The 27726-nt window shown below is 40.1% G+C and overlaps 1 protein-coding gene across 3 annotated transcripts in view; it reads right to left on the bottom strand.

The window, feature by feature from the left end:
- The window catches only part of PRKG1 (protein kinase cGMP-dependent 1), a 705793-nt gene that overhangs the window by 40312 nt on the left and 637755 nt on the right, over positions 1-27726 (bottom strand). Inside the window, exons 1-2 of one of the 3 annotated variants that reach the window (XM_063132953.1) lie at positions 7114-7670; positions 6916-7012 (exon numbers count right to left, since the gene is read on the bottom strand). The exons of 1 other annotated variant lie outside the window; for it this stretch is intronic. Coding sequence is in view for 1 of the 2 variants with exons in the window: in XM_063132952.1 (XP_062989022.1) it covers positions 6916-7012 (97 nt within the window). In the remaining variant the exon portion in view is untranslated. Of the gene's footprint in view, positions 1-6915; positions 7013-7113; positions 7671-27726 lie in introns of those variants that run through there. One more of the 3 variants, XM_063132952.1, reaches the window with a different exon arrangement.

Here is a 27726-nt window from a genome sequence, read left to right as displayed (position 1 = left end):
TGGCATAACTCCTGGCTCCTGATTCCTAAATCCAGGATCCTCTCTGATAGCTGCTTACAGCAGAGTCCTGGCAATTGTTCTCTATGGATAAGCAGAGTCTTACCAGTAATGATATTTTTTTTATTTTTAATCTTTAATTATCATCTACACAGGTGCTATTAAAGGCTAGACTTAATTTTTGGCATTCTAGTTTATGAACTCTACATAGTAGGGAGGATCCATATGGTATGATGCACTAGGTAATTTTGCCAGGCATAAAATGTGGAAACCTATTGGTCATCACTTAGTCAAATGTCAGGACTGACTATGTTTATTTCTGTTCTGTTAAAACAGGATGTCTGGCCACTGTATATTACTTCCTTTTATTTCAGCTTTGGACAGAAACATGAGACAGACATTTCTTGGAATAGCCTCTACTTACTTGGCAGAGACTTATGATGGTAACTCTGGGGATCCCATCAAGACTGATAGATGTGTAGATTGAGGGCAGCTCGAAGTATCATTTTTATGTTCTTGTTTTTTAAACTGGGAATAAGAGGCAAAAGGGAGTGGATTGTTTGTGTTTATGAAGAGAATGAAAACCTGCTTGTCCTCGGTGTTGTAAAACTTGTTGTTATAGGCAGAGCTGTGATTGATTCTACCCAAATAGCTCATATTTATTGTGAACTAGTGAAATGTTTGTAATTATGATTAGTGAGGTCTTTTAGGGTAGATGGCTTGTATACTATAAGGACCCTTAAGAGAAATATTGTACACTTCCACCAATTGCATCCCTTATATAAACCAAATCGACAAATGAAATCTTCTCTGTCCTTATTTGTCTTTCTAGTGCCAACGCTGTGTTGGCACATAACAACACATAAGTGGACCTTCTAAGTAGTGGCACCCACCCTCTGGAAGTAGTGGCACCCACCCATTTCCCTTGCTCGGCTCCGTCCATTTTCTTCTGCTGCCCCTTATGCCTGGAACGCTCTTCCAGAACATTTGAGAACTACAAGTTCAACTGCAGCTTTTAAAGCTCAGCTAAAAACTTTTCTTTTTCCTAAAGCTTTTAAAACTTGATTTTGTTCTGACTTTATACTGTTAGTTTTACCCTACCCAGTGCCTGTTTACCCTACCCTGTGCCTGTTTGCATTCTCTTCCCCTCCTTATTGTTTTATTATGATTTTATTAGAATGTAAGCCTATGCGGCAGGGTCTTGCTATTTACTGTTTTACTCTGTACAGCACCATGTACATTGATGGTGCTATATAAATAATAATAATAATAATAATAATAATAATAATAATAATAATAATAATAATACTTTCCTGTGTGTGGCCCAAGAAGTGGATACTATGGCGACCTTTAGATACCGTGAATAGGCACCTTACTCAGGCATTCCCTGACTTATAACCACACTGCTCTGTTTTACTGTCTTTGTAAAGTTTTTTTTAATATATATGTTAAGTGTTTTTACATTGGGTTTTATACTGTATTTCATGAACTTCTATGTCAACCAATTAAAGATTTTATGCTAGCATGTGTTGGCACCTAATGACTTGTGCTGTGCTGAAACCCCACCTGCCCTTTTGCAACCCCTTCATTTCCCCTCTGAAAGAGGGAATTTTTTTGCTTCTTTCATTGGGATGTTGAGAATTTTGGAGCCAGTGTTGACAATACTGGGCTTGATGGACTTGGTGTAACATTAAGATATCTTTATTCATACTGATATAAATGTTGCATCTTAGAGCTTCTTCTCTTAGTTAGGTTTACCTATTATTCTATAGTTGTAGTTACACACTGAAATCCCTTCTTTAGTACCAAATACACTGTGTTCTAAGAGGGGGTAATCCTGTTGAGACCAAAAGGTAGGAAATATCAACTTCCCTCTTATTTTCGCCCTTTCTCCTGGTGGCTCCTATTTATTTGACTTTTTTTGGTCTTGCCCCAGATCCGTCTTCATAGATCTTGCCAATCAGATATGGGGGCTTAGGTGAGCAGTCTTTCCTTGTCTCCTTCAGGAAGATAAAAATGGCAGCAGAAACAAAGAGTGTTCTCTTTTTCATTTATAGTAGCAGTTTCTCTCTTGGAGTTGTGTGTGCTTAGTGGAGCTGTGCTGTGTGGAGGGAGATTTGTGATTTCTCTCACTTCAAACACAAAGCTGCGAGCCCTTCATATTCTCTGCTTGAAAATGTCACAACTTTCTTTCTGCCTCTTTCTTTCTACAAGATCCTTATGAATACTGCCAGCCATTTGAGGTGAAGAAAAGGACAAAAATAGGATCCATGGAGAGATAAAGTAATATGAGTCTAAGGTCAGATTCCAAAAAAAAAAAAAAAAGCCAGGAAACTCCATGAATAGTAATACAAGTCTACTGGAAATGTCTATTAACTTATAAAGACAACCAAATTACACAGGAGAGACCCCATTACTGCATATGACAGCTCACATTTTTCACTGCATAGGTTTTATGATCTGGCTTACTATGCTGTGGCTTTTTTCTGCTAAAGAAACCCCTAAATTCTCCCCCCCCCAAATTCCCCTCTAATCTTAGAATTGACAATAATTTAAATAACTGTCTGCCTCGTTTAATGGACATGTACCAGCATCTAAATTGGTTCAGGGAAGGCCTTCTCAAAACAATCGACACTCACAGAGGTGTCTGGAACACCATCCATATATTTATACAAAACACATCTGAACATTAAACTGTAGGCCAATGCATTCTTGTCAGTCAGGCAGCAAGTACTAGGTTTGAATCGGAGACATTCCAATTTTCATCCTCACCACAGATTATATGGCAGAGAAGTCACACCTTGGGGATGGGGAAAATCCCACCACAAAATTCAAGATACTACTATAACCAACATTTAAGCAATGGTCCCCCCCCTTTAACAGTGTTTTCCCAGAGAGACAAACTGAACAGCTATGAGTTTTAAGGTTGGTGTACTCTAGCGATATCTTCTAATATCTTAAATACTACTTTGCCAATGCAGAAAGAGGTCCACAGTAAGGACGAGGCAAAGGTGGTGATGGCCTCATGGGCCAGCAGAACTGGGGCACCAGCTGACTGCTGTTAATTGGGCATGATTATTACAGAGTGCATTTTCCTTGTTGGCTGCTTCTCCCCCCCCCCCTTTCAGTCCATCTCAGCCCCATGAAGGTGCCTTCACTAAGCTTCCAAGTGTTTAGTGTGAGAATTGTGCCAGCCCAGAGCAGAAGAGGATTCCGGATGCAAAAAAGAAAGAAAGAAATGTCAAGCTTTAGTGGCGGTAGTGATGTTCTCCTCTTTTAGTCTCAGGTTGTTCTAGTGAGAACATGGGGGTGAAAATACCCAACCCCCACCATTTTGGAGGTTATGGATGGCCAAAACTTGCAGGAATTTGCAGAGTTTGCTAGAGTGGGATGCATTCAAACTGGCACACCCCACCACCCAGAGAACAGCTGGAAAGCACCCTTGGTACTATTTCTATATCTCTGGACACACAATTTGAGGCCTGGTTTTGAAAAACACTTTCTGAGTTGTGCTGGGGATGGGCTCCAGGTGCTGCAGAAGTTGTGGGTGAAGCAATTTCTAGGGTGAAAAGTTCCCTCCAAGTCAACATGACATAACAAGAGTCTAACCAGGTTTATCTGGAAAGCACATCACATTGATTTCAACCAAGTATGGTCAAGGATACGGCGTTAGCCTACAATTTTAGACACAACACTTATCTGGAGATAATGGGGCTTATTTCTGAGTAGTCATATATAGGCTTGCAATATAATGCTTTGATTTTCCACAGGGTTGTTTTGATGTAAGTGCAAATGAAAGTTATGACATTTTCTTTCCAGTAAATATATTTGGACTGCAATCCATTTACCTGGGAGTAAGAGTAATTTTATGCTGTTCAGAAACTAACAGCAGTAGTGTGGCAGTGTGTGTGCTAAAAGTGTACGTTGCCTAGAGCACTTAAATACCACGAGACAGCCCTGGACAAAAGATGAAGATGGATTTCTTTACAAACACAAGACATTCTGCACCCATAACTGCATAGTAAATTCTTTAAAAGGTTCAGACCTACACAGGAACACATTGTATTAATTACATTTATTTCATTTAAATAGAAACTGTTACCTCTGTGGAGACAACGCTGATTATGCTAGAAATTCAAATATACCTACACTTGTAATAGCAAATGCTAACTCGCTGAAATTCAGAAAATATTTTTCCCCCAGCTCAGACTTTTGTGGCGCTATGGATCATAGAATATGAGTATGAAAAAAGCTTCAGAGCTAAGGAACTCTATTATTTATTTATTTGTTACCCACCTCTCCCTCTGGATCGAGGCGGGGTACAATACAAATGCAAACACCATAAAATCCATATAACTAATTAAAACATTTAAAACTAATACATTATTAAAAGCAGCACATTATTAAAAGCATCTTAAAATTCAACTGGTAGGCCTGCCAGAAGAGATCAGTCTTCATGGCTTTCTTAAATTCTGGAAGACTGTTAAGTTGACGAATCTCTCCCGGCAAGCCATTCCACAAACTGGGAGAGGCAGAAGAAAAGAGAGTTGATGGTTTATCAAGCCAAACAAGATGATATATAAAACATGTGGATGCGTTTAACACATCTGTCTATCATTTTGAAATAGCAGGTACCCAGGAGGGCAATCAGGATTGGGTCTGTGAGGTGCAGAAAAGGAGCTTCCCCCCTGCAGTGTGGTCCCAAAGAAAATCCCCCCCTCTCCAATAGCAGCTCCTCCCCAGAGCCAATAGTATCAGGGGACTATTTTCATTGGGATAGCAGAGCTGGGGAAAAGCTTTAACTCCCCGTCCCCCTGCACCGCGACCCTGACCGTCTGTCCCTATCACCTGTGCTTGCTATTTCAAAAACAAGACAGTCCATGCCGTTGAAAGTCACATTTGCTACCTTGTTCCCCAGCTATTTGATACTCAGTCCTGATGACTTGCTAGCTATCTGCAAGTTTCCACTTAGTAATAGCCACTTCTACCACCTCAGACAACCCTTTGAGGCTCCGCCTGCAGACCCAGATGGAATCGTCAGATCTAGACGTGAAGTATGTAGCAATTGGAAAGAAGATGCTATTTCTTACCCAAAAACCCACTGCAGGGATGATTTAGATGTCTGGGTGTGACTCAATCACACCAGAGTAAGCTTAAAGCATTTCTCTATAAGCACTTACCCTTTCCAAACCCTCAAGTGATTTTTAAATTCATTGAAGTTTGGTGTGAGAGGTGCTGATAAAGAAATCTGAAGGGGGGGGGAGAATGTTACACTGAAGATTGGCTGACACTATTTAGGCATGTTCAAAGAATTGTACATACCCAATGAAAGTTTTGATTGGTGTTTTAGCCTTAAATAGTAACTGTAAATGTGGGTGCACTGTATGTGCACCTCTGAATTGTGCCCCCAATTAGGTTTGGAGGCCATATAAAAATCTCTTCTGAAACCCCAGTCCATTTCAAAAGCAGTGTAAGGGGTTGCTGTTAAAGGAATCATGGCACCATCCTATGCATATTCACATGGATGTAAGTCCCATTCTGATGGTTCACTGGTAAGTAGGACTGGAAGCCTTTGCAAAGATCTCTGGCACATGGCCACTGTCTGCTTAAAGTTTAAGCCTTAAATGGTAACTGCAAATATGGATGCGCACTAAGGGATTGCGCTCCAAACCTTCTAGTCCATGCAGAGAAGAAATTGAGGTCACGAAGGATTCCCTGCCTTACTTTTATGGAAGGGATATCCCTTTACTTTTGCAAAGGCAGCAGTAAATCTGTTTACTGCACTGTACATAACTTCAAGGAGTTCCTAAGAGTCTGACAGGTGTCCCATGTCAGGGAGTCCTCCTTGCTACTATAAATCTGTTGTTCACATGATCTCACAAATGAGTCACCCAACTAATAATATTTCATATTCTTCTCTGTGTATATTTCTGGGGTGCTGCTTCTGGGGGAGAAATGCTGGACCATCAAGGGTGAGCTATTCCACCTGCTCCCCTCCCCCCCACACCTGGAGACATTAAAGCAAGGCTGGAGCTGAAGGCTTCCCCCCCCCCTTTACCTGGTTTGTTTTGCTGTACATGTGTATTTAGTTTATTTTGAATATTATTGTGATATTGTTGATTTGTACATTGTTAAATATTGTTGTAGTTTTTAATTTTTGTAAACTGCCCAGAGAGCTTTGGCTATTGGACGGTATAAAAATGCAATAAATGAAATGAATGAATGCATATTTTATACACACATCTACATAAAACAGAAATGATTAATGATCTCTCTCTCATACACACACAGAGTTTTATTCATTTACTTGTATTATTTATATCCTACACCGTCAGCATACACTTATGTTCCTAGAGCTGCTAACAATACAGACAAAATATGATACAAGACAAAAAATATATAGAAAGCACAAAGCTAAACTGATACTTAAAACAGCAACAGTCTACTAAAACAATTATTTCTTGTTATTTCAGCATTCTACTACAAGTCTGAAATAATTGTTTTTACCTTAATTGCAAAGACCAAGAGCAGAGCAAATATGAAGAAGATAACATTTTTGTTTCCTCTTAAATTGTCCCATCAGAACCCATGCGATTCTTTATTTTCATATCTTGATTGAAATGTCCCCGTCCCCCCAGCTGTAGCACTTTTTAAATACAAGAGCGCACTGGACAGGGATAAATCCAGACTCATTAAGGCAGTGATAGGAATTTCTTCAAGTTTCCTTTTGCAGCTATCACAAAGTTTATCACAAAGTTTTAGTTACTGTCAATGTTACAATTCTCCCTTCAGTAGTATTTTCTTCATCAAGTAAAATGACAAGGATAAGCTAAACATTCTTCCCAATCATTCCCCTGCCCCAACATAAGCAAATTCAAAACACAGACTTAAAACGTTCACAAAAAAGAAGTTACCTACCAGCTCAACTCTTCCAAAACCTCCAACTCCAAGAGTGTCAATGATGTTGAAGTCAGACAGTTTCAGGTTGGCGAAGAAGGCAGCTTCGGCTTCATATCTGGATTTTTTTATGCGAAAAAATGGAAATTTCTTAGATGTGTATATATGAGTACTATGTAATTCTGTTCCCAGATGACATGAGCGTTGAATGGGGTTTACCATCTTAATTTCCATCTTGCCTGTTAAACTTTCTTTGTTTTCTCACCCATCGTTTTATTGGTCCCAGATCCACATTCTATTTGCCTTCTTTTTTTCCTTTTTCTTTTTCAAAATAAAAGAATCAGATGTGCCAACAGCATGTCTGTAATGCAAATGCTTTTCACTATAATTCAATTTCACTTATCAATTGAATGCTACATCTTGACAGTTTCTATTAGTCTTCTGGTGAGGGTTTTTTGGTAGTTTTTTTTTTCCTTTTAGTAATTTTGGAAGATAAAGTCTTTCATATGAGTTTCCCTTATCCACAAGCTGGCAGAGTTTCTATAAATGTTTATTGAAAGTGGCAAGATCATTAAGGTCCCCAGAGAGAAATCACAGCCAGGTTTTATGAAATCAGATCCAATAAGCTCAGAAACTTGTATGGGGATGTCTGAAAGGAATTATTTCAGACACACATTAACATTTGTAAAAGACCATTTTCTCTCCGCCTACATTTTAAAAAATTAACATACAAATTCCAAAAGCTTGTGGTCCCCAGATCCAGAAGCTGCCTCTTTAGTCTGTGCACAGAGTAGTTTGTAATAAAAAAGTACACAGTGTTAGCTATGTGAGCCATGTGAAGCCGACACATGCGCACATGCCAAAAATAAGCCTCCCATGGGTATACCCATGCATACAAATCGCTTAAAATAGTTTCTTGTCGGGGATTACAGTATTTTTAGAAAGGCTAAGAGGGTAAATGGAAGAACAGGTTTCACCCACTTACTAAAGTTTGATCTGAGAATTATTTGGCTTCCAGGAAAAACACACACACACACACCTGACGCAAGACTCAACCATTAGCTTTGTTCTTCAAAATGGTATATTACAGTAATATTTACTATGTAAAGATAGAATGCTTTCTCAAGCAATTCAAAACAGACTAGTAAGGTCATAACAGGTTAATCAAGGGAAACAATCACGTGAAAAATAATGAGGATTTATTTAGCTGGGTCTTTTTAACTCATTGTAGTTAAAAAGACACAACTTTTTAAGTTTTTCTGGGTCTCAGTCAACAGCTTGGACCTGTCTGTTTGTGTTTTCCTTTCAAACAGCAGACCTCCAATGTCAATCTTCTAGCTCTCTGAACAGGTTATCCTGCAGTATGAGGGTGTTCAGGGGGGACCCTACGGGCATGCAGAAGTAGTTACATGGTGCTTTGAATCCTGGCTAATGTATTTAATTTGTTAGCACATATATTGAATTATATTATATTTAATATAATTATAATTATATTTAATTTATATTAAAAATATTAAAAAATTGTATTTATTTTTTTAACACAGATATTGAATTATTGTATTTAATATAAATATGTAAATACTAGTGTAAAGCCCATGTTGCCATGGGCACTAGTAATCTTACTCCTTTCCTGCTTTTTTGCTCCTCACCACAGAGGGGCTAATGGATAATGTGCCCCCTCCCTCATGCGCACCAACAGCCTGCCTCCAACCCCTTTCCTCTCCCCACTGGCAGTGACATCCTAACTGTGTGGTTGCACCTGGGTCCTGCCTTTGCGTTAAACTGATTTGCTGAGATTGGCTTTCCATCATCCACTGGCAGAAGGGCCGCCCTGCCAACTTGCAGTGGAGGAAATGAATTGCTATTAAAGCTTGAGCTCTTAACATCTTTGACCTTTCAAAATTTTCTGCACATCCACACTGCTCAAGCTTCAGTTTAAAACAAGTGAGCAAAATCGGTCTGGTAGTTCTCAAGCAACAAGCTTTACACTACCATATTTTTATATAGGATTAAACACTTGGATTTTTAAAGATGTTTGGTATTGATGACATTTTCTTTTATCAACTGTGTACAACCTTGTTAAATTTTGTCATTTGTCATTACTCAGTAACACACATCAGCTTGTTCTAGAGAGTATATAAAACAGACCTTCGCTGGCCTGTTTATAGCATTATGTTTGTTTGTTTTTAATCAAAGATTAGAAATGTTAAATGCACATACAAATTCCTCCTAAGCCATTAGGTGACTAGGTTAAGTTTTCAGCATTTTATTCACATCGCTGCAGTCAAACTGAAATGTTGTACTGTACTGATCTTCGTAAATATTCCTATCTGCCTGTGTAATCTATGTATATAACCAGTCTGTCATACCTGTCACACTGTAGAAACTAATCTAATTCAGAAATGGAATGTAACTGATTTACCTTCCTTTCCCTCTGAAGCACTTGATTGCATTTTATTTTAGAGAAAGAATCTTGCTTGGATGGGCGAGACAGGGCTAGCGCCATGTTTATGTGTGCCCTCTGATCAGTGGGTTGATACACAAAACACTGGTTGGCTTAGCCTTAAAGGGAATGGAGGCTTCAGCTCTCCCAGTAGCTTCTTCTATTCTCTGTTTCCAATACCCAGTGGTCCCAGAGGGAAAAGGCTTTAGTAGTGAGGAGTGGCAGCAGTCAAGGATTGCTAGGATACAGCTGTTGCTCTTCAACCCCTTACATCTTGCTGCTGCCTAGTGGGCCCAGAGGGAAAAGGCTCTAGGTCTTGTTCTGCTGCTGCTGCTGCTGCTTTCCTGCTGATATGAGCACTTGCAGCATACACATAATGTCAAACAAAATGGTGGCATGAGGCCATAATTTTGGCAGCCCCAATCAGGTGTTGCTCGAGCTTGGGCCATGGCAGGTGAGGTGGGAGTTGGGGAAAGAGATGTTTTGCTAGAATTCCCCAGTTTTACAGGTAACAGGATCCCATACATAATAAAACAAGACAAGAATATGGGGGTGGGGGAACTCTGTAAAATATATTGCAGAGTCATGATAATCCTATTTGAAAAGGTTCTGATAGCAAATAATTTGAACTCTGTGTTATTGTTTACTAGATTCTTTACTTTACGAGGTCCTTTCAATAACCTTGCATCTATAGTCACCGCATTACATCGGATCTTGGAAGGTAATCAGCAATGAGCCTGCGGTGGTTCATGGAATAACCTTGTTTGACACAGTTGCTTATTGATCATTTTACACTCGTCATGATGTGCATATTAAAGGGCTAGAAAGCTAAAGAGTTGCAAATGGAAGATCAATTTACAAATCTCTTTATATCTGAATTATAAAAAACATATATGGTGGCAGGCTTTGAAATCTAGTCAAGAAGGGTGTTTTGTCAATGTACTTCACAGATCTATTTTTAATTCTGTTATTTGTGCTAGATTTTTTAAAGCTTTTCCTACTATATTTGATGCTGTGCTATTTCTATTTGAATGGAAAGTCAGATCTGTCACACAACTTTGCTGAAATTACTAATACTGTTGTGGATCCTGTCACAGGAAATATTAGCTCTTCCATCTCTACCAAGTTTCTGATAGCAGGTTGATAACAGGTTGTCCCAATCCATCCTAATGCTATGTTGTTAAAATATCAGGGGTTGTATCCAGTGTTAGTTTTATTTAGAGCAGACCCATTGAAATGAAGGAGACCAGTCTGACTAATATTGGATACGACCCAACTTTGTGCTACTTTAAAGATTACCTATAGAGAAAATGTGACATTTCACATATGACACTCACAGGTATTCCCAGATTACATAATCACTTTTTTCACCTAATTGTGTCTTGTGGAAAAGCCCAAGGATATACCTATGCGGCATTAGTTCCAAACATAAGGCAGCATCCTATACTGCTGCTGTACCTCTACTAGTTCTGTTGCACCAGCAGAATGGAATGCACTACAGGAATTAGTGGTTCCATAAATAATCCTGGAAATGAGTGGGGGAGGTCAGTGAACTCTACTGACTTGTCCTGTTCCAGAAACAAGAGTATTGCCGCTCATTTCCGGTTTGTTCGGGAACCACTTGTTCCAGTTGTGCTAGCAGTCTCTTCTGCAAGCACAAGGGCAGTGTAGGATACTGCCCACATTGTATTTTGCAGGGTCAGTTAATTAAAATGTAGCCACTAACTCACTGCTGTCACACAGAAGTCCCTGCCCAAAAGCCCTTTTGCACCAACAAAAAAGTAGATATGCATTACCCAAAAGGGGACACAGATTTGCACACAATTTGCATGCGCTGATTTATAAGTATAGATGCAAAATTTGGAATTAATATAATTTAAATATAAAAGCAGAAATAAAATTCCTGTCACCATAGTGGGGTATACTGTGTCAGGTCACCTATGTGCCTGCCTGCTCAGTCTGCTGTACAGGAGATAACTGTTGATAGCCAAGTTCAAGGTCCCTGCTCTAATATTTTATAGTTACCTTTAAACAGGTATTGGACTGGACCATTCATATTGAGGATGCCTTAAAATAGATGACTACCTGCTGACAACCCTTGAAATAGAGGACTATCTTCTGTAAAGAAGAACACATGACTACCCTACCTGTGCTGGCCATCCATACATGAGGAGTAACACTTTCCGTCCATGCCCCATGTGCCATTCCAACTGTGAGAAGTCTCGTCATGCCAACATCAGCCACAAGAGGAGCCCAATGGGAAACCCTTTTGGTTTCACTTTAAGCTCATCAAATACTTCTCTTCAGCAGGAAACTCCACATTTAAGTTAAAATACTGATTTACAAAATGTATAGTGGACACTCTAGGCTTATTGGCTTTGCTAGTTGACACAGAATTTCTTCATCCCAGAATGCCTTGAACACCATTTTTGAAGGAAAGATGGAATATAAATTAAGGGCCCAATCCTACCGGATTGCCACTCAGTGCATAGACACCTCTGATCTGAGAGGCTTCTGGGTATCCTGTGCCATGGTGGGCTGCTGCGCACAGGACAGGAAGAATTAAAGAGGTAATTTTGGTGTCTCCATCCTTCGTATTTCCCCCCTTTAAATGGAATTCTGAGCCTGTCTAGAGGAATTGTGCTGCCAGGGGCAGGGTTTTATAGGCCATAGGATCCAGTGGATCCCAGCCTCTTCTCTCTCCTAGCTTTCTCACCCACCCACAACATTCTTTTTTGACCTTCCCTGAAGTCATCATCTGAGGTTGCTTTTGTGACCTCAGGAAGCAGCCTCTGCAGTTCTTGCCACAAAGGCTGCACATGGGCATGGGAGGGGTGTGAGGTAGGAATGGAATACTGACTCAGCCAAAGAGGGTCATCACACGGGGAAATCGTGTTTGCTTATCGTCGCTTCTCCAACCACGCATTTGTCTCTCATTACTTCCTCTTTCAAAAGAGGAAGTAAACAATGTGCTCATGGCCCATTCATTGGGCTGTTTCGGTCACGCTGCTTCTCCTGTGCACAGCAGGAGGTAGTGGCGACTTCCATTTTTAAAAATAAGTCAGACTTACTGGGGTGTTTTTTTTGTGGCGTGAGGAAGGCTAAAAAGGGCAGGAGGCACACAGGAGGCAGATGACGTAAGAGCGCCCTGCAAAAATCTGTGAGCGCCCAGTAACGAGCATGCAATGAAACGCTCTTCTGATGGAGTTCAAAGTGTCTACGACTTATCCTATGGTCCCTTGAATGCTATTCCAGGGACCTTAGGACTGCTCTGTTAATAAATTTATTAAATATATAAATTGGATAGATAAATTATCAAGAAAGCAATTATTTTAAAAGTATTGAAAAGAAAACTTTTATTAAAAAGAACAGTAAAATTCTATCTGAATGTATTCCTCAAAACAGAACTTAATATATATTCATTAAACAAACAAAAAACTACGGTTTACAAAACAACGTTAAGGCTCTATAGTTTTCAACCAAACACCAAAAAGCAGGGAAATTGGAAGTTTAGGCTCACAAGCCTTAACGCCACATCCTCCCTAAGGCGGCAGAAAGTGCCAGTGAAATTCTCATTCTCCCAAAGCAGATAAACCATGAGGACAGGATAGAAAATAGGATATGCAGAGGTGACTGTGGGGTTGTGGAAAACTGATGACCAACAACTTAGGGCCACTTACTTCTCTTTTTTTGTTTAGAGCAGCCCTTCCCCAACCTGGTGCCCTCCAAAGGTGTTGGACTACAACTCCCATCATTGCAAGTCATCATTGCCCACTCCAAGCAAAGCAGATTGTTTCTCTCTTCCTCTCTGGCCTCCCCAGCATTGTGGGGAAGGAGAGGGCCCAGACAGGGCCTTGGCTCAACCGCAGCCTCAAGGTCCTGGGAGTCTCTGCCAGCCACTCCCTCACGTCGTGAGAAAGGATCCTGGGAGATGGCCTTGTGAGAATGGAAGAGGAAATAGTGGACGAAGACCAGGAAGTGCCAGGAAATCTTTCTCTGCCTCTCTCTCTTCAAAGCGGCAGTTTCACTCCTCCCCCTCCCTTCTCCCCCTCCCTTCTGGTAAGCTCTGAGGCCCCCCCTATGCATGCGTTGCTTTATCACTTCAGATAGGGAAACATTGAAGGGTTAAATAATCCCTAAAAATCAACGGAAGGGGATTTTAAAAACTAGAAAAGCCATTCCACCAAGAACAGTGGAAGAAGACCCTGGTATAGGGTGGAGCCTCAGTAAGTTATTATTATTATTATTATTATTATTATTATTATTATTATTATTATTTATTTATTTATTTATTTATTTATTTATATAGCACCATCAATGTACATGGTGCTGTACAGAGTAAAACAATAAAATAGCAAGACCCTGCCGCATAGGCTTACATTCTAATAAAATCATAATAAAACAATAAGGAGGGGAAGAGAATGCACCAAACAGGCACAGGGTAGAGTAAAACTAACAGTATAAAAGTCAGAACAAAATCAAGTTTTAAAAGCTTTAGGAAAAAGAAAAGTTTTTAGCTGAGCTTTAAAAGCTGCGATTGAAGTTCAGCAGATCCTGTCTCATTCTGAATAAAGCTTTAATCACAGCAAGTAGGCCTTCTGTGGGCTAAGGAAGCACTACTAAAGCATGGTGTCAGAAGTAAATCTATTATTCTGAAGACAAGGAGGGTTTAAGCAGCACTGCTTTCAACAGCAACAAGCACACTGGAAGCAGAAGACAACATTCTGATGATGGCAGCCAGCATGATTCCAGTTCCAGGGCCCATGGACATGGCAGGTGATATTTTTTATAACTGGATATTTTTCAAAGCACAGTGGCAGAATTATGAAATTGCAGACCCCACCACTGGATTGATGGGTAAGGGTCTCAACTGTCCAAATTTCATGAACAAAAATACTCGCCACCCCAAGTTATCAGTGTCATTTTGATTCAGAGAGGTGTTTTTCTCCCCCTCTTTATTTAAACTGCCATCCTTCCCTCAGTCTTTCACAAATCTTAAAATTTTCAGGGTATATAAAACCAGCATTTCTTTCTGGCACATGTAAATTTCAGCAAGATTGGTGAAACATTTTCCATTGTATGAACGTTAGAATGAACCCCCCCCCCCCAATTACGGCTTTATAATGGTGGAATGCTGAATCTACTCACCGCCTATAACTACATGGCCACTGCAGTGTCCATGTAATCAAATATTTACAATGTAAGACATAATTAATCTAACTGTGAATTGTGCAGTCCTATAGACTGAGAAAAACCTGCCAGTACATGAGGTGTATGGGGGAACAGGAGGAGACACATATTTTTATGGGCTCAGACAAAGAGGTCGCACAGCAGCAGAGGGGCTCTGTATTCCAATGTTAAGTACAACAGTGGCCAGGATCAGGAAACCACGTCAGCAACTATTAACAAAACAACAACAGCACAAGTGATATTCACATCTCCTTCCAGGGCAGTGAAGCATTTTATGAGTAAAACAGGAAATCAAAGCAGCAAGCAAAGAAAAAAAGCCCTCCTCCTAAGTATGCATAACTGCATTCATTCACATTCATCCCTCACAGCTCTCCCTGTTTCCCATCTGTTGTCTTTCCTCCACACCCCTGCACAGTCTAAATTTGTATTGTTAGTTCGCTGGTGTACAGATCACAAAATCATTCCCTCAAATAGTAAATTTGGTGGCTCTGTGCCAACCAGTAGGGCAATGAAACTGGGTCACCTCCAAATAAGGCAGGTATTTCTGCATACTCAGAGGACTCCCACGTTAAGTGTACAGAAAAATATTACCTTTGTACAAACCTAACAAAAACCAAATCCAAAAGGAGGCAAACGGGAGACGTGTCATAGCTCAGTGGTAGAGCATCTGGCTTGCATGCACAATGTCCCAGGTTCAATCCCTGGCATGTCCAAGCTGGGCAGGATAAGCTTCTGCCTGAAACCCTGGAGAGGTGCTGCCAGTCACAATTAAAAGGCTAGATGCACTAATGGTCTGACGCGGTATAAGGCAGAAAACCTGAGAAGAATTGTGCAGGAACAAACTTTTCCAATAAGAATAGAACATTAGAAGCATTTTTGAAATCATGACCGTGATGTGTGTGAGAGTGAGGTGGGGGGAGGGGAGCTGGATGACAGTTATAGTTGAAAACGATAATAAGTATGAAACACAAAAGTAAAGTCTTCAAAACTGTTTTAGACGAAGGGCTCATCTACACCAAGCAGGTTATTCTACTATGAAAGTGGTATATAAAAGGCAGGAGCCACACTACTGCTTTATAGTTATATTGAAGTGCACTGACAACTGGTGGGGCCCATGACACATCTACATCAAGCAGGATATAACACTATGAAAGTGGTATATGGTATGTGTCAATGGGCCCCAACAGTTGTCAGTGCACTTCACTGCACACTACCGCTATAAAGCAGTAGTGTGGCTCCTGCCTTTTATAGACCGCTTTCATAGTGGAATATCCTGCTTGGTATAGATGAGCCCTAAGTCCCAAAGCAGACATTACTTGGAAGATTTAGCTAATGGCTATGTGTTTTTGTTTCTTTTTTCCTCTAGAGCAAGTTCAGGGGTCCTGATCCAAATCAGGACACTGGTGTGGGGGAGTTGAGGCCTTTAATCCTTCATCCCTCTTTGGACCAATCCAAATTCGGAAGGTGGGGAGGGAGTAGTGATAGTTTCCCGTTTGCTTTAATTTATCACTATTTGGGAATGTAAACTTCAGGCACAGTTAAAACCCCTTAACTCCCATGCTAGGGACCCAGTCTGGACAAGGGGCTCTGGACTTATTCTAGAGTAAAACAGAAACAAAAGGGTGTCATCACTTGCTACATCTTCAAAGTAATGTCTGTTTTGGCCTTTAGTAAGAAAAAGAAGCAATACAGACTGAATCACAGACAAATTTCTGAGAAGGGGGCGTGAGGGGGAATATAGCAGCAAAGTGATGAAAGATAGAGAGTCATCCACAGAGAATAAGGGGGGAAAGGGAGCATGAGACCAACATTATCAAAGGAATAAAGATGAAAACATTGTGCATCTAATGAAAGAAGGACGAAAATAAGGCACTGTCAATTAGCAAGAAATGAAAAATATGAATGTGAGTGTCAAAATATGAGTTTATGAGGAGAAAAACTGCTGACAGCAGTGCCTACACTGAAGAAAGGAGGAAAAAGGAAACACTAGTAATTGAGAAAATTCATAGAAAGAATGCAGTGAAATGCGGGGGGGGGGGATTATTTAAATAACAGATATAAAAGGTATTCAAATACCCTCCCTAGAAAGTGATGATATATAAAACAAATGAAGTGAGGAGGAAAAAGTGAGCAAAGTTATCTTTTGTTACCAAATAGTCCAATAAAACTGATAAAAAGGTGTAGTGGGGCATGGGGGAATCATGGGAAAACACATTCAGAAAAAAAAAATTGAAAGAGATATTGATATATTGTTAAGCAGAGAAAATACCAGTAATAACGTAAAAGGTTCAAATAGCATAATAAAGGGTATAATAACATTCAAAGCCCTAAATGGCTTGGGGCCAGGCTACCTGAAGGATCATCTCCTCTCATATACACCTGATCAGCTTCAGCAGCCCTTCGGGATCCCTTGTCAAAGGAAGTGAGGTGGGTGACAACTAGGAAGGGGAAGTTGTGGGATGAGCTTCTAGGGAGGTTCACCTGGCACCTACGTTGTGCTGATTTTGACACCAGGTCAAGACCTTTCCATTCTCCCAGGCATTTTAGTTTTTCAATTTGATTTCTGGTACTTTATTTTAAATCTTTTGCTGCTAGCTTCTCTTTTATTACTTTGTTTTTTATATTGTCATTTTAAACTTTCATATTGTATTTTATCATCTGGATTTTATTGTTTTGTATTTTATGGTTTTAATTGTTGTGAACTACCCAGAGAGCTCCGGCTATTGGACGGTATAAAAATATAAGTAATAAATAAATAATAAAGGGATGCAGAAAGAAGCATTGTGGAAATATGCCAAAAGACGGAGGTGGGAAGGGGAAAAAAAATCTATAATCAGACCAGTGAAGTATAAGCAAAGTTGTTTTCATAACAAAAGGCAGGAACACAACGCAAGGGGACATCCAACACACATATGTGCACGTTATAAAAAATATGTTTTAAAAATCCTTTGAAGTGCTAATCACATCATCAGTTGTGATATAGTTAGTTTAATATTTATGTGTCAATATTGCTTAGTCAAACACTTGAAAGTGCTTATCATTACATAACATACTATCAGAATGTACAACTCATTGTCCCTTTAATAGAGAGTCCAAGACCTTTGCAAAGTCTCTTAAATGTTGTGCAGCATTTCATGAAAAATATCCACTAGTATACACTGTACTTTCTTATGTATCTATGAAATCAATTTAAAAATTCTGTATATTGTTTTTGAATACAAGGGAGCATGGCATTAAAACAATGAGTGCCAGTCTAATCAATGTTTAAAATATTAATTAAAATTGTTCATTTCTGATGAGGAGAATGAAGTAGGTGGGTGGAATGTACCCCCCCCCCCAAAGGCAAAGGTGGGTTGTTGTTTGTTTTTAGCAAGGCACCTTTGTCATGATGATGATGATGATGATGATGATGATGATGATGATGATGATGATATATGCTGTGTTCCCAATATACAACAATAACACGGAAATGACTAATTCTCATGAAAATCTGCTGTATTATTGAAAAGCCTCATTTCAGAAATAGGTATGTATTACCATGTTCACATTTTTCGGCATTATAATGTTCAAGTTGTAATGTCATGTGAAAAAGTGGAATCAGAATAAAGTGACAATATGCCATTTCCCCAGCAACTGCAATATGGTTATTAACTTGGGCTCTGCCTAAGTCAAAGAAAATTAGTCATGACTAAGTATCCTTGAAAGCAGTTAGGCTATCCTGTTTGATTGATTTCAATAGGGCTTAATCACTGAATGATTAACTTTAATGATTAACTTTATTTGGATTGTATATATAAGAACATAAGAAGAGCCATGCTGGATCAGACCAAGGGTCCATCTGCTCCAGAACTCTGGTCACACAGTGGCCAATCAGCTTTTGACTAGGGAACCACAATCAGGACCTGGTGCAACAGCACCCTCCCACCCATGTTCCCAACAACTAGGGTATACAGGCTTACTGCCTCTGATACTGGAGGTTGCACTTAGCCATCAGGACTAGTAGCCATTGATAGCCTTCTCCAGGAATTTATCCAACCCTTTTTAAAGCTATCCAAATTGGTGGCCATCACCACACCTTGCAGTAGTGAATTCTACAATTGGTATTACTGTGTTGATGGAATGTTCTCTTATCCAGTGGAGATTTCCATCAGCAGAATAGGGTCAGAGGCAATTTTCAGTGATTCCCTCTATACCCTGCAGCACCCTGCCCTACCTAACGTACAGTTCAAATTGGGGGGTGCAGGGGTGGATGCAGGGGGAGGAGCAATTGCTAAAAATCCCGTCCCTCCTCATTCTGCTAATGGAATCCTCTGCTGGATCAAAGAGCATTCAGTCAATGGAGTGATACCAACTGGATTACAATCCGAAGATATTACCACATGTATGTTTGTGTGTCTGATATTTAGGTTGACCAGGATAACAGAAACCATATTTTGATCTTAATAAAGGAAGACATTACAGAGTTTGAGGAAGGAATTGGTGGCAAGCAGAAATGTGTTGACAGAAATGTGTTGACAGCTAGCAAGCAGAAATGTGCTGGATACACTGGCAATACGATGTGCAGCAACTTAACTGATCATTTTAAAAAACATTTTAGTTCAGTCAACTTTAAAAAGGCATGCCATATTTAGCAGCCGTTCAAACAGCAGTGGCTTGCATTTTTTATAGACCTGTCAAACTAGCAAAGCCACAGTAGATTCTGGGGTTTCCACAAATACAGGCCGTAGCTAGACCTAAGGTTTATCCCAGGATTGTCCTGGGGTCAAACCTGTTCATCTAAGTGCCACACAGGGCATCCAGCGCTCAGGCATGGACGAACCCAGGATGATCCTGGGATAAACCTTAGGTCTAGGTACGGCCACAGTTATCAAAAATACAACTGCAAGCAACTGTGTCTAGTCTCGGTATGAGAGGATCAGTGCAGTTGAATTAAATAAACAGATCAATATTTATTTGACACTTGGGCAAAGGATGGACAATTTTTAGAGATGAAAATTGAGTCTGTGTGAAGAGAAGAGGATCAAGAATTGTGAAGGCTGGTCTCTGTGAGAACATCTTTCTCTCCCAGACCTGGGATGGGCAGATGGAGTAGGGCACCCCAAGTGTTGTCTTCTCTGCCCCATGTGAGGAGTTGGGCCCGTCACAGGGACCTCCATGAATGTTCCTCACCTGGTATCTCTTACTTGTGATGGCATGTTTGATGCTGTGGGGTGATTCCACCCCTCAAGCACATTCCTACAAACGTGCCCTGATTTTAAGTTCCTAATTTTATACTCCTCTTATCAAATAGTTCATTGTGAATGGCATACTGGAGTGTAGCTAATCAAAATGGAGTACATCTGCTAAAACAACTGATGACATTCCGAATGAGTGCACCAATGCAAACCTCCAAGTATTCCCATTGTTATAGTAGAAAATGGCAGAACATACAAGCAAAACAGTACGAGAGGCATATTGTTTGCAAGCACTATATTTAATGTTTCCATTTCATTTAAAAGGCATCCCAGTCCTAATCACTCACAAAATGATAAATGAGATCTGAGCTTTGTAATTATGTTACTGATTTAGGTTTATGGATCTGGTTTTAGCAAATAAAGGAGATGTGTTGGGAAACATTAGACATCTGTTAGATAGCATCCTTTGAGATAAACAGCATAGTTTAATTCAACCATGTAGTAGACTGCTATGTAGAAAGAATTGCAACCAGCTGGGAGACAGAAAAACTAAACACTAAACACAAAAATAATCTCACTTTAAATGATTAAGACACGTGTTTCCAAGGGCAAGTTCATACTCATGGAAGTGGCCTGATCATATAAGGTCAGAAGTCTTAAAATATAGTGGCAGAAAGTTCATTGAAGCCCAGGCTGAGAGTCATGTTTCGGAGCTTCCCTTGATCATTGAGTGCTCCTGAACTCTTTGAGCTTAGAAAAAGACTAAAATGTAATGTGTGAATCAGTTCACTGCTTACTATTTACTTTGTATATACAGCTAGTTAAAGCCTGTCAATTTGGCAGGTAAGAGTTTGGGGAAGGGAAGTAGGTCTGCATTTCTTCCCCCCATCACTTATTCTCTCCTCTCCCCTACTCCTTTGATTCAATTCTTTCTTTTTTGTCCCTTTCATGACAAGGCAGCCAGCCACTGTAGTGTTTCTTACTTGATGCAGAACACTGTAGGCTTCTTAATGCTTTGTTTCTCAACAGAAATGTTTCCTCTTTTAGTATATAGATATATGTGCTGCCCTAATCTAATGTATCATGTCCTAACCTAATCTATTTTATCCTGACTTGTACCAGCAGCTTGTAAATATGCCCAGATGACAACTACTGCCAGCCTTAAAACAGTACTAGCAAAATGCTGCCTAGATTCACTTTGGCTGCCAAAGAGAAACAAAGAATGTTCTCTTTAATAATCTTTTAATGTGTAATAAACAGTAGGAAAGATTGTTAGTCAAAATGTAATTGGTTCTTGCTTTATATAGATCATCCTTCTTTCGGTGTGCTTTACCTCTCTGGAATGAGATTTTATAACCTTTACTGATCTCAGAGGATCAACAGAGGTTATCGTTCTTCCTCTAGATGTCATTGCCTTATTTTACTTTTCAAAATTCCAATTCTCAAACCTCTTAACCACTTCCCTGGGTAGTTCCAATGGGGCTTTAAGGAACCTATGCTAAAGAAGGTCTTATGAGACTCATAATGTGCACATTAAAAACACACATAGCGTGGAATGGGCTAGTTACATCCATGGCAAGTGTGCAGTTGAAAAGTCCAGCTGCACAAACACACACATTAAAAACAAATGATTCCCACCCACGCCAGGTAATGATGTTGAGATTCTTATGTTTGGCTCCAGTCTCCCACTGTTTCTCGTAAGGAAGATGGGGAAAGGAATTCCTTTTGCTCACACACATCCATTCTGAGCCTAGATATTGATGCCAAGGATAAAGTAAAACCCAGACTCTTGATAGCATAAACCTATTTCAGCCAAAAAAAGCTATTGAAGTGTGTGTGTGTGTGTGTGAGAGAGAGAGAGAGACAGAGAGAGAGAGAGAGAGAATAGGGCTTGCATGAGGTATTTGGTTTATTCCTGGCTGAATACAGGTGTAGGTTGTAAAAAAATACTCAACGATATGCTGCCAAGTATAATGCTTTGTTCCTCATGAGACACCAAGTAGAACGAGGAAAAGCAAATGGGCTGGCAATGTATATTAATTGGACTTGGCTATGATAAATTTACTGCCTTCCCATAACTCCAAAACAACTTCTGGGTCAATGGCTTACTCTTTGCAATTCCCAGATTCTCTTCATTCCAGATGCTAAGGTCTCAAATTATTATGCCAAAGAAAATAATAGTGTGCACATAATAACTGTTAAATGCCAGCTTGGTAGAACTTGTTTTCATTTTCTTCATCTATCCTCATTTAAAAACAAACACTAGAACATGCCACTCTGACTTCTTTATTAGTCTTGCAAGGAATACAAGTATTGTCAAAGTGCAAAGAAAAGTGGAAAAACTGCAATTGTCTGTCAATAAAATCTGTATCACATGACTGGGTTCTAAAAATTGTAATAACAGGTGCAAAATGGTGCCATTTCTCCACCTTTTTCTTCCAAACTTTAGTGCAGTTCTCCTAAATCACTTGCTTAGGAAAAATCATATATATTCTTTGTGCTGCCTTATACTGCGGTATAGTGCAATATTTGAATCTGGAAGAATCTTTGTTCCTCTCTATTTCTATCTTTAGCCTATAAGGCTTCAGTCAGGGGTTGTATTTTTATTATTATTTCCGTACAGCATCTAGCACCTATTAGTTATTTTATAAATAGTAAATGATGGGTTGGGTCCATACTTAGTCATGCTTAAAGTAGACGCATTAAAATCAATAGGGATTAGTAAAACATGATTTAGGTAAATCCCACTGATTAAAGTGTGTCTACTCTAAGCATGACTACCAGTCGATGATGTACTGAAACTCTACATTCAAGGATCTGTGGGTAGACAAGGCCTTTTGCTAAGCAAAAACAGGGAGGGGCAACAGTAAGCAGTGAAATACATGGAAGCACTACTAGCCCCAGCACCTTAAAATGCAACACTGTTTCCTGCCCATTTGCTGATTGTTCGGACCTAAAAGCTGCTCTGGCCCACATCTATATGACAACGGGATTGCTCTTCGTTAAATATAAACCCAATTTTTCATTGATTTGAATGTCGGTAAAGAGCGTCACACTGCAGCAGCAACACTGATTTATTTCCTGATTTTTTATATAGTGAGTTATAAGTGCGCACATGCGCATTATCGCATATATGAAGCTACGGAGGAGAGAGGAGCAAAACTATACATTTTATATGCAGAGCTCTGCAGATTCATAAAACAAACCAGGAGCGGGGGTAGGGGTGGAAGGAAAGGAATGAAGCAGCAGAACATGTCTCTTTCCTCTGGCTGCCTGTTTCCCCCTCTTTGTTTTTGTGAACCGCCCAGAGAGCTTCTGCTATTGGGCGGTATAGAAATGCAATAAATAAAAAAATACATTTGTTTTAAGTAGCTTTCTCTGCAAAGCTCCACAGAATCAGAGAATTCAAACTAAAACGGGCACAAAGGGAATGAGGTAGCCGATTGGTGGGAAATCGGCCAATCACATTGTCCTACCCTCAAAACTCCACCCACGTGTCAAAATGCAATTTCACTCCCCCAAAGACACATAACCATAATGCGGTGCAAACTCGGACGTGATCTAAAAGTTGCGGTAAATTTCGAATGCGGAGATGCGCATTATTGCATTAAAAACCCGGTGCCATGGCGAATGGACAGCTGCGTCATGTGTCCTAAAATGTGAATATGCACATTTAAGTCAGGGTAAACAAGCCATATAGACAAGCTCCTAGTTTACCTGAAGCTGCCCAGGCACTCTTGGGGGGTTTAGAAAGGGCATGCAGTCCTATGTTTCCCAAGCAGCTTTATAAATCTTTATGGAAGCCTCCCATACGTATGTATGTATGTATGTATTGTAAAGGCAAATATAAAGAGACCATAGTAACTGTTGGAATTCCTCCAAACATCGCCACTTTGTAATTTTTCCATAGGTTTTTCTATTGCTCATGCTGACTAAAAAGAAAGAAAAGAAGATCAGATGTCTGTTAAATATTTATAATCTGTAACATATTGCTCTTCTTTCCTTGCGATACCTGCCTTTTCTTTATATGTATGCAAAAAAAGCCAGCAAACAGGGGCGGAGCCTTCATATTACAATAATGGCAAAGAGCACTTAATTGGTCAACTGTAGTAATTTTGTACAGTTAATTCCATCCTACCTCTTTACCAAGCCTCATGAGGATATAAATGTATTGCACATTGTTAATTAGAAGCCGCAAACTTAAATCTGATCACCTAAGCATGTAAATACTTGATGGGCCTCTTGTCTGTAGTCTGGAGACTGCAAGATAGCATGGCTTGCATAAATGAATGTTCACCACGGCAACAGTAATGCTCTGCTGAATAACTTAATTGCTCTTTTTATTTGTTTTTTAAGAAGAGAAACAAAAAAAAAATGAAAAGGAGGGGGAAATCACATACCATCTCTCTATCCTGCATAACCTGTTGGTGTGGTGCATATTCATTTGTCCTGCTTTTTATGTTCTTTAATAACGATGTATTGATTGAAATCGCAGTGGGGAACAAGTCATATTGCACCGTTCAGATCTTTTGCTCTTGGGAAATGCACATATTAACCTGTCCTTTGTTCAAAGATTTCCCTTCAAAATCAATTGGAAACATTCCCTTGACAAATATAACTGAATTTATAGTACTCGAGCTTATGCATTTGGTGACAAAGAATTCACTACCACACCACACAGGTTTATGAGATAAAATAACCACAATGTGGTATGATACATTTAGTATTTAGGGAATTTTGGCAGAACTAAACAAATAATAATCTAACTGTCAAATATAAAACCAAAGATAGTTTTTAACTTTTGTAAACCACCCAGAGAGCTTCGGCTATGGGGCGGTATAGAAATGTAATAAATAAATAAATACAAAAATAAATAAAAACATATCTTGCCATGTTCCCAGTTTTAAAGCACCTAATAATGTTCAGACTTGCTTATATTTTTTTGTGTTCACATAACAAAATTCTTGACTTTATAATTATGGTGCCTATTTATTTATTGCCATCTCTATCAGGTCACCTTCCTTAATTATCCAGTGTTAACAAAGCATTCAATCATATTTCCTAACAATGAAACATAAGTAGCATATCAACGTTAATTTGAGCAAGGCCGCTGAGATGCTGCACTGGGATGCCATGGAGAAAAACAAACCATCTTCATGTATTGGACAGGAAAGGAACAGCTGCAGGAAGCTTGTTTCACCCCTTCCTGCCAGGAAGAGTACTTGGTTCCAACTGCCATTTCCCCCTCGATTGCGGAAGTGAGGGGAAGCATATTCTGGCTTCTACCACGGAGAGGAACAAGGGGTCTACTGCATTGTTCTTCACTGCAAGGGCCACTGACAGCTCCCTATCAGCTCAAATGCAGCTTTCCGCCTTTCTCTCTCTCTCTTTCCCTCTCCCACTTTCTCCCACACTCTCCTTTTTGCAGTTCTGCTCATTCTCAGCAGGGAATCTAACTTGTTTGCTTTAGCACTGGGCTGGCTGCTATTATCTGGGCTACTGTGTGAGGCTTGAGGCTTAAAGAGTCAGATGACCTGCCACTCTTCAGCTGTAAGTTTTTGTATATTGTTTTTAATGTTTTACTCTTATGTAAACCATCCACAGAGCTTTGGCTATGGGGCGGTATATTATAATAATAATAATAATAATAATAATAATAATAATAATGATGATGATGTGGCTTGGAGGACTCTTTTTCTCTCACACTAGTCGCCCAGAGGGTCGGGGTGGTGGTGTGGGTCTTTTATTATCTAGTTTGTGCCAGTTCCAGCCTCTTTCCATTCCACCTTCACATTGTTTTTCCTCCTTTGAGGTACATGTGGTGAGGCTTTTCGCTCCATTGCGACTGCAGATTGCAGTTCTGTATCGCCCCCCCAGGCTCGTCCTCAAAATTTATCTCTGATTTTGATTAGTGGCTGTCCTTTTTCCTCTCTGCTAACTGTCCTACTCTTATTTTGGGTGACTTCAATATTCATGTGGATGACCCTCAAGACGCTGCAGCTCCACGATTTCACTCATTATCTTCCTCTTACGATCTTAAGCTTTGGTCTGATGCTCCCACACATTCCCTTGGACACTGTCTGGATCTTGTTCTCACTCGGAATTGCTCTGTTTTGGACTTTTCTACTGCTCACTTTCCGTTGTCAGATCATCACTTAGTTTCTTTCAATATTACTCATAATCCTCCTCCTTCACGTCCCGCTTCTCGCTCTTGTCGTGACTTGCAATCTATCAATTATGAGGCTTTTTCTCAGTCTCTAGCCTCCTCTCTTCCTTCTGTCTTTTCGGCTGTCTCCTTGGACTCAGTTGTCTCCTTCTTTAATTCCTCCTTATCTTCAACTCTTGATAATCTTGCTCCATCTACAACTAGGATAGTTCGCCCTTCTCAACCCCAACTGTGGCTCACCTCTTTCCTCCGCTACCTTCGCTCTTGTTCCCGGGCAGCTGAACGCCTTTGGCGTAGGACCAGGGACTGGGCGGACTTTGTCCATTACAAATTTGTTCTCTCCTCTTTCTCTTCTGCCATTTCATTGGCCAAACAGCAGTATTACTCAACGTTGATCCAGTCAAATGCTAGGCATCCTCAGAGGCTCTTTGCGTCCTTCAATTCTCTTCTGAAAACTAATCCACCATCTCTCCCCGCCAATCTGTCTGCTAATAACTTTGCCTCTTTTTTCAATGCTAAAATCCAAACTATTCGCTCTGATCTGGACAGCTCTGCTCCTCTTCCAGTTCCTGTTCCTCATCTGTCAGTTCCTCCTGCAAATTTCTCTGCGTTTCCTTCGGTCTCAGCTGATGAACTGTCTACAATACTGCGCTCTTCGAAGCCTTCCACTTGTTCTCGTGATCCGATTCCTTCTCGCGTCTTTATTAATCTTATCCCTGCTATCCTCCCTTCCTTGCTTCATATTATTAATTTTTCTCTGTCCTCGGGTTCATTTCCTTCTGCTTTTAAACATGCTACAGTCTCTCCTATTCTCAAGAAACCTACTCTTGATAGGCTATCTCTGTCTAACTACCGACCTGTCTCTTTGTTGCCGTTTGTTTCAAAGATCCTGGAGCGTGTGGTCTACTCTCGTCTTGATTTTCTTTCTAGTAACTCTGCTCTGGATCCTTTTCAATCTGGATTCCGTCCTTTGCATTCCACTGAAACAGCCCTTACTAAGATTACCAATGATCTTCTTACTGCCAAGTCTAAAGGCAATTATTCCGTTCTTATTCTCCTTGATCTAACTGCAGCCTTTGACACGGTTGATCATGATCTTCTTTTAGATTCCCTTCATGACCTTGGATTTTGTGGCTCTGTCTATAACTGGTTTGCCTCCTATCTAGCGGGTCGCTCTTTCAGTGTGTTGGCTAATGGCAGCTCGTCTTCTTCTTTTCCCCTTTCAGTAGGGGTTCTGCAAGGCTCTGTGCTTGGTCCATTGTTGTTTTCTTTATACATGTTGCCCTTGGGTAATCTTATTCAATCTCATGGCCTCCAATATCATCTGTATGCCGATGATACACAATTATATCTTTCATCTCCAGATCTTTCTCCTGATGTTCACGATCGTATCTCGGCATGTCTTTCAGATATCTCAGCTTGGTTGCTTCATCGTCGTTTGAAACTTAATATGGCAAAGACTGAATTGCTTGTTTTTCCTCCTAAACCTTCTCCTCATCTCTCATTCTCTCTTACTGTCAATGATGTTACACTTACTCCAGTCAAGGAAGCTCGTAGTCTTGGCTTTATATTTGATTCCTCACTCTCCTTTATTCCTCATATTGAGGCAGTAGCTAAATCCTGTCGTTTTTTCCTGTATAATATTGCCAGGATTCGATCGTTTTTGTCTGTCTCTTCTGCCAAGACTCTTGTTCATGCGTTGGTTATTTCTCGGTTGGACTACTGCAACCTTCTTCTCACTGGCCTTCCTTCTTCTCACATCAGTCCGTTGGTTTCTGTTCACCACTCTGCTGCTAAGATCATCTTCTTGGCTCGCCACTCTGACTATGTTACTCCACTTCTGAAATCTCTTCACTGGC

The sequence above is a fragment of the Elgaria multicarinata genome, chromosome 8, assembly GCF_023053635.1.
Source record: "Elgaria multicarinata webbii isolate HBS135686 ecotype San Diego chromosome 8, rElgMul1.1.pri, whole genome shotgun sequence".
Taxonomy (NCBI): Eukaryota; Metazoa; Chordata; class Lepidosauria; order Squamata; family Anguidae; genus Elgaria; species Elgaria multicarinata.
Note: the sequence above shows the minus strand (reverse complement) of the source record. Positions and strands in the feature narration are given on the sequence as shown.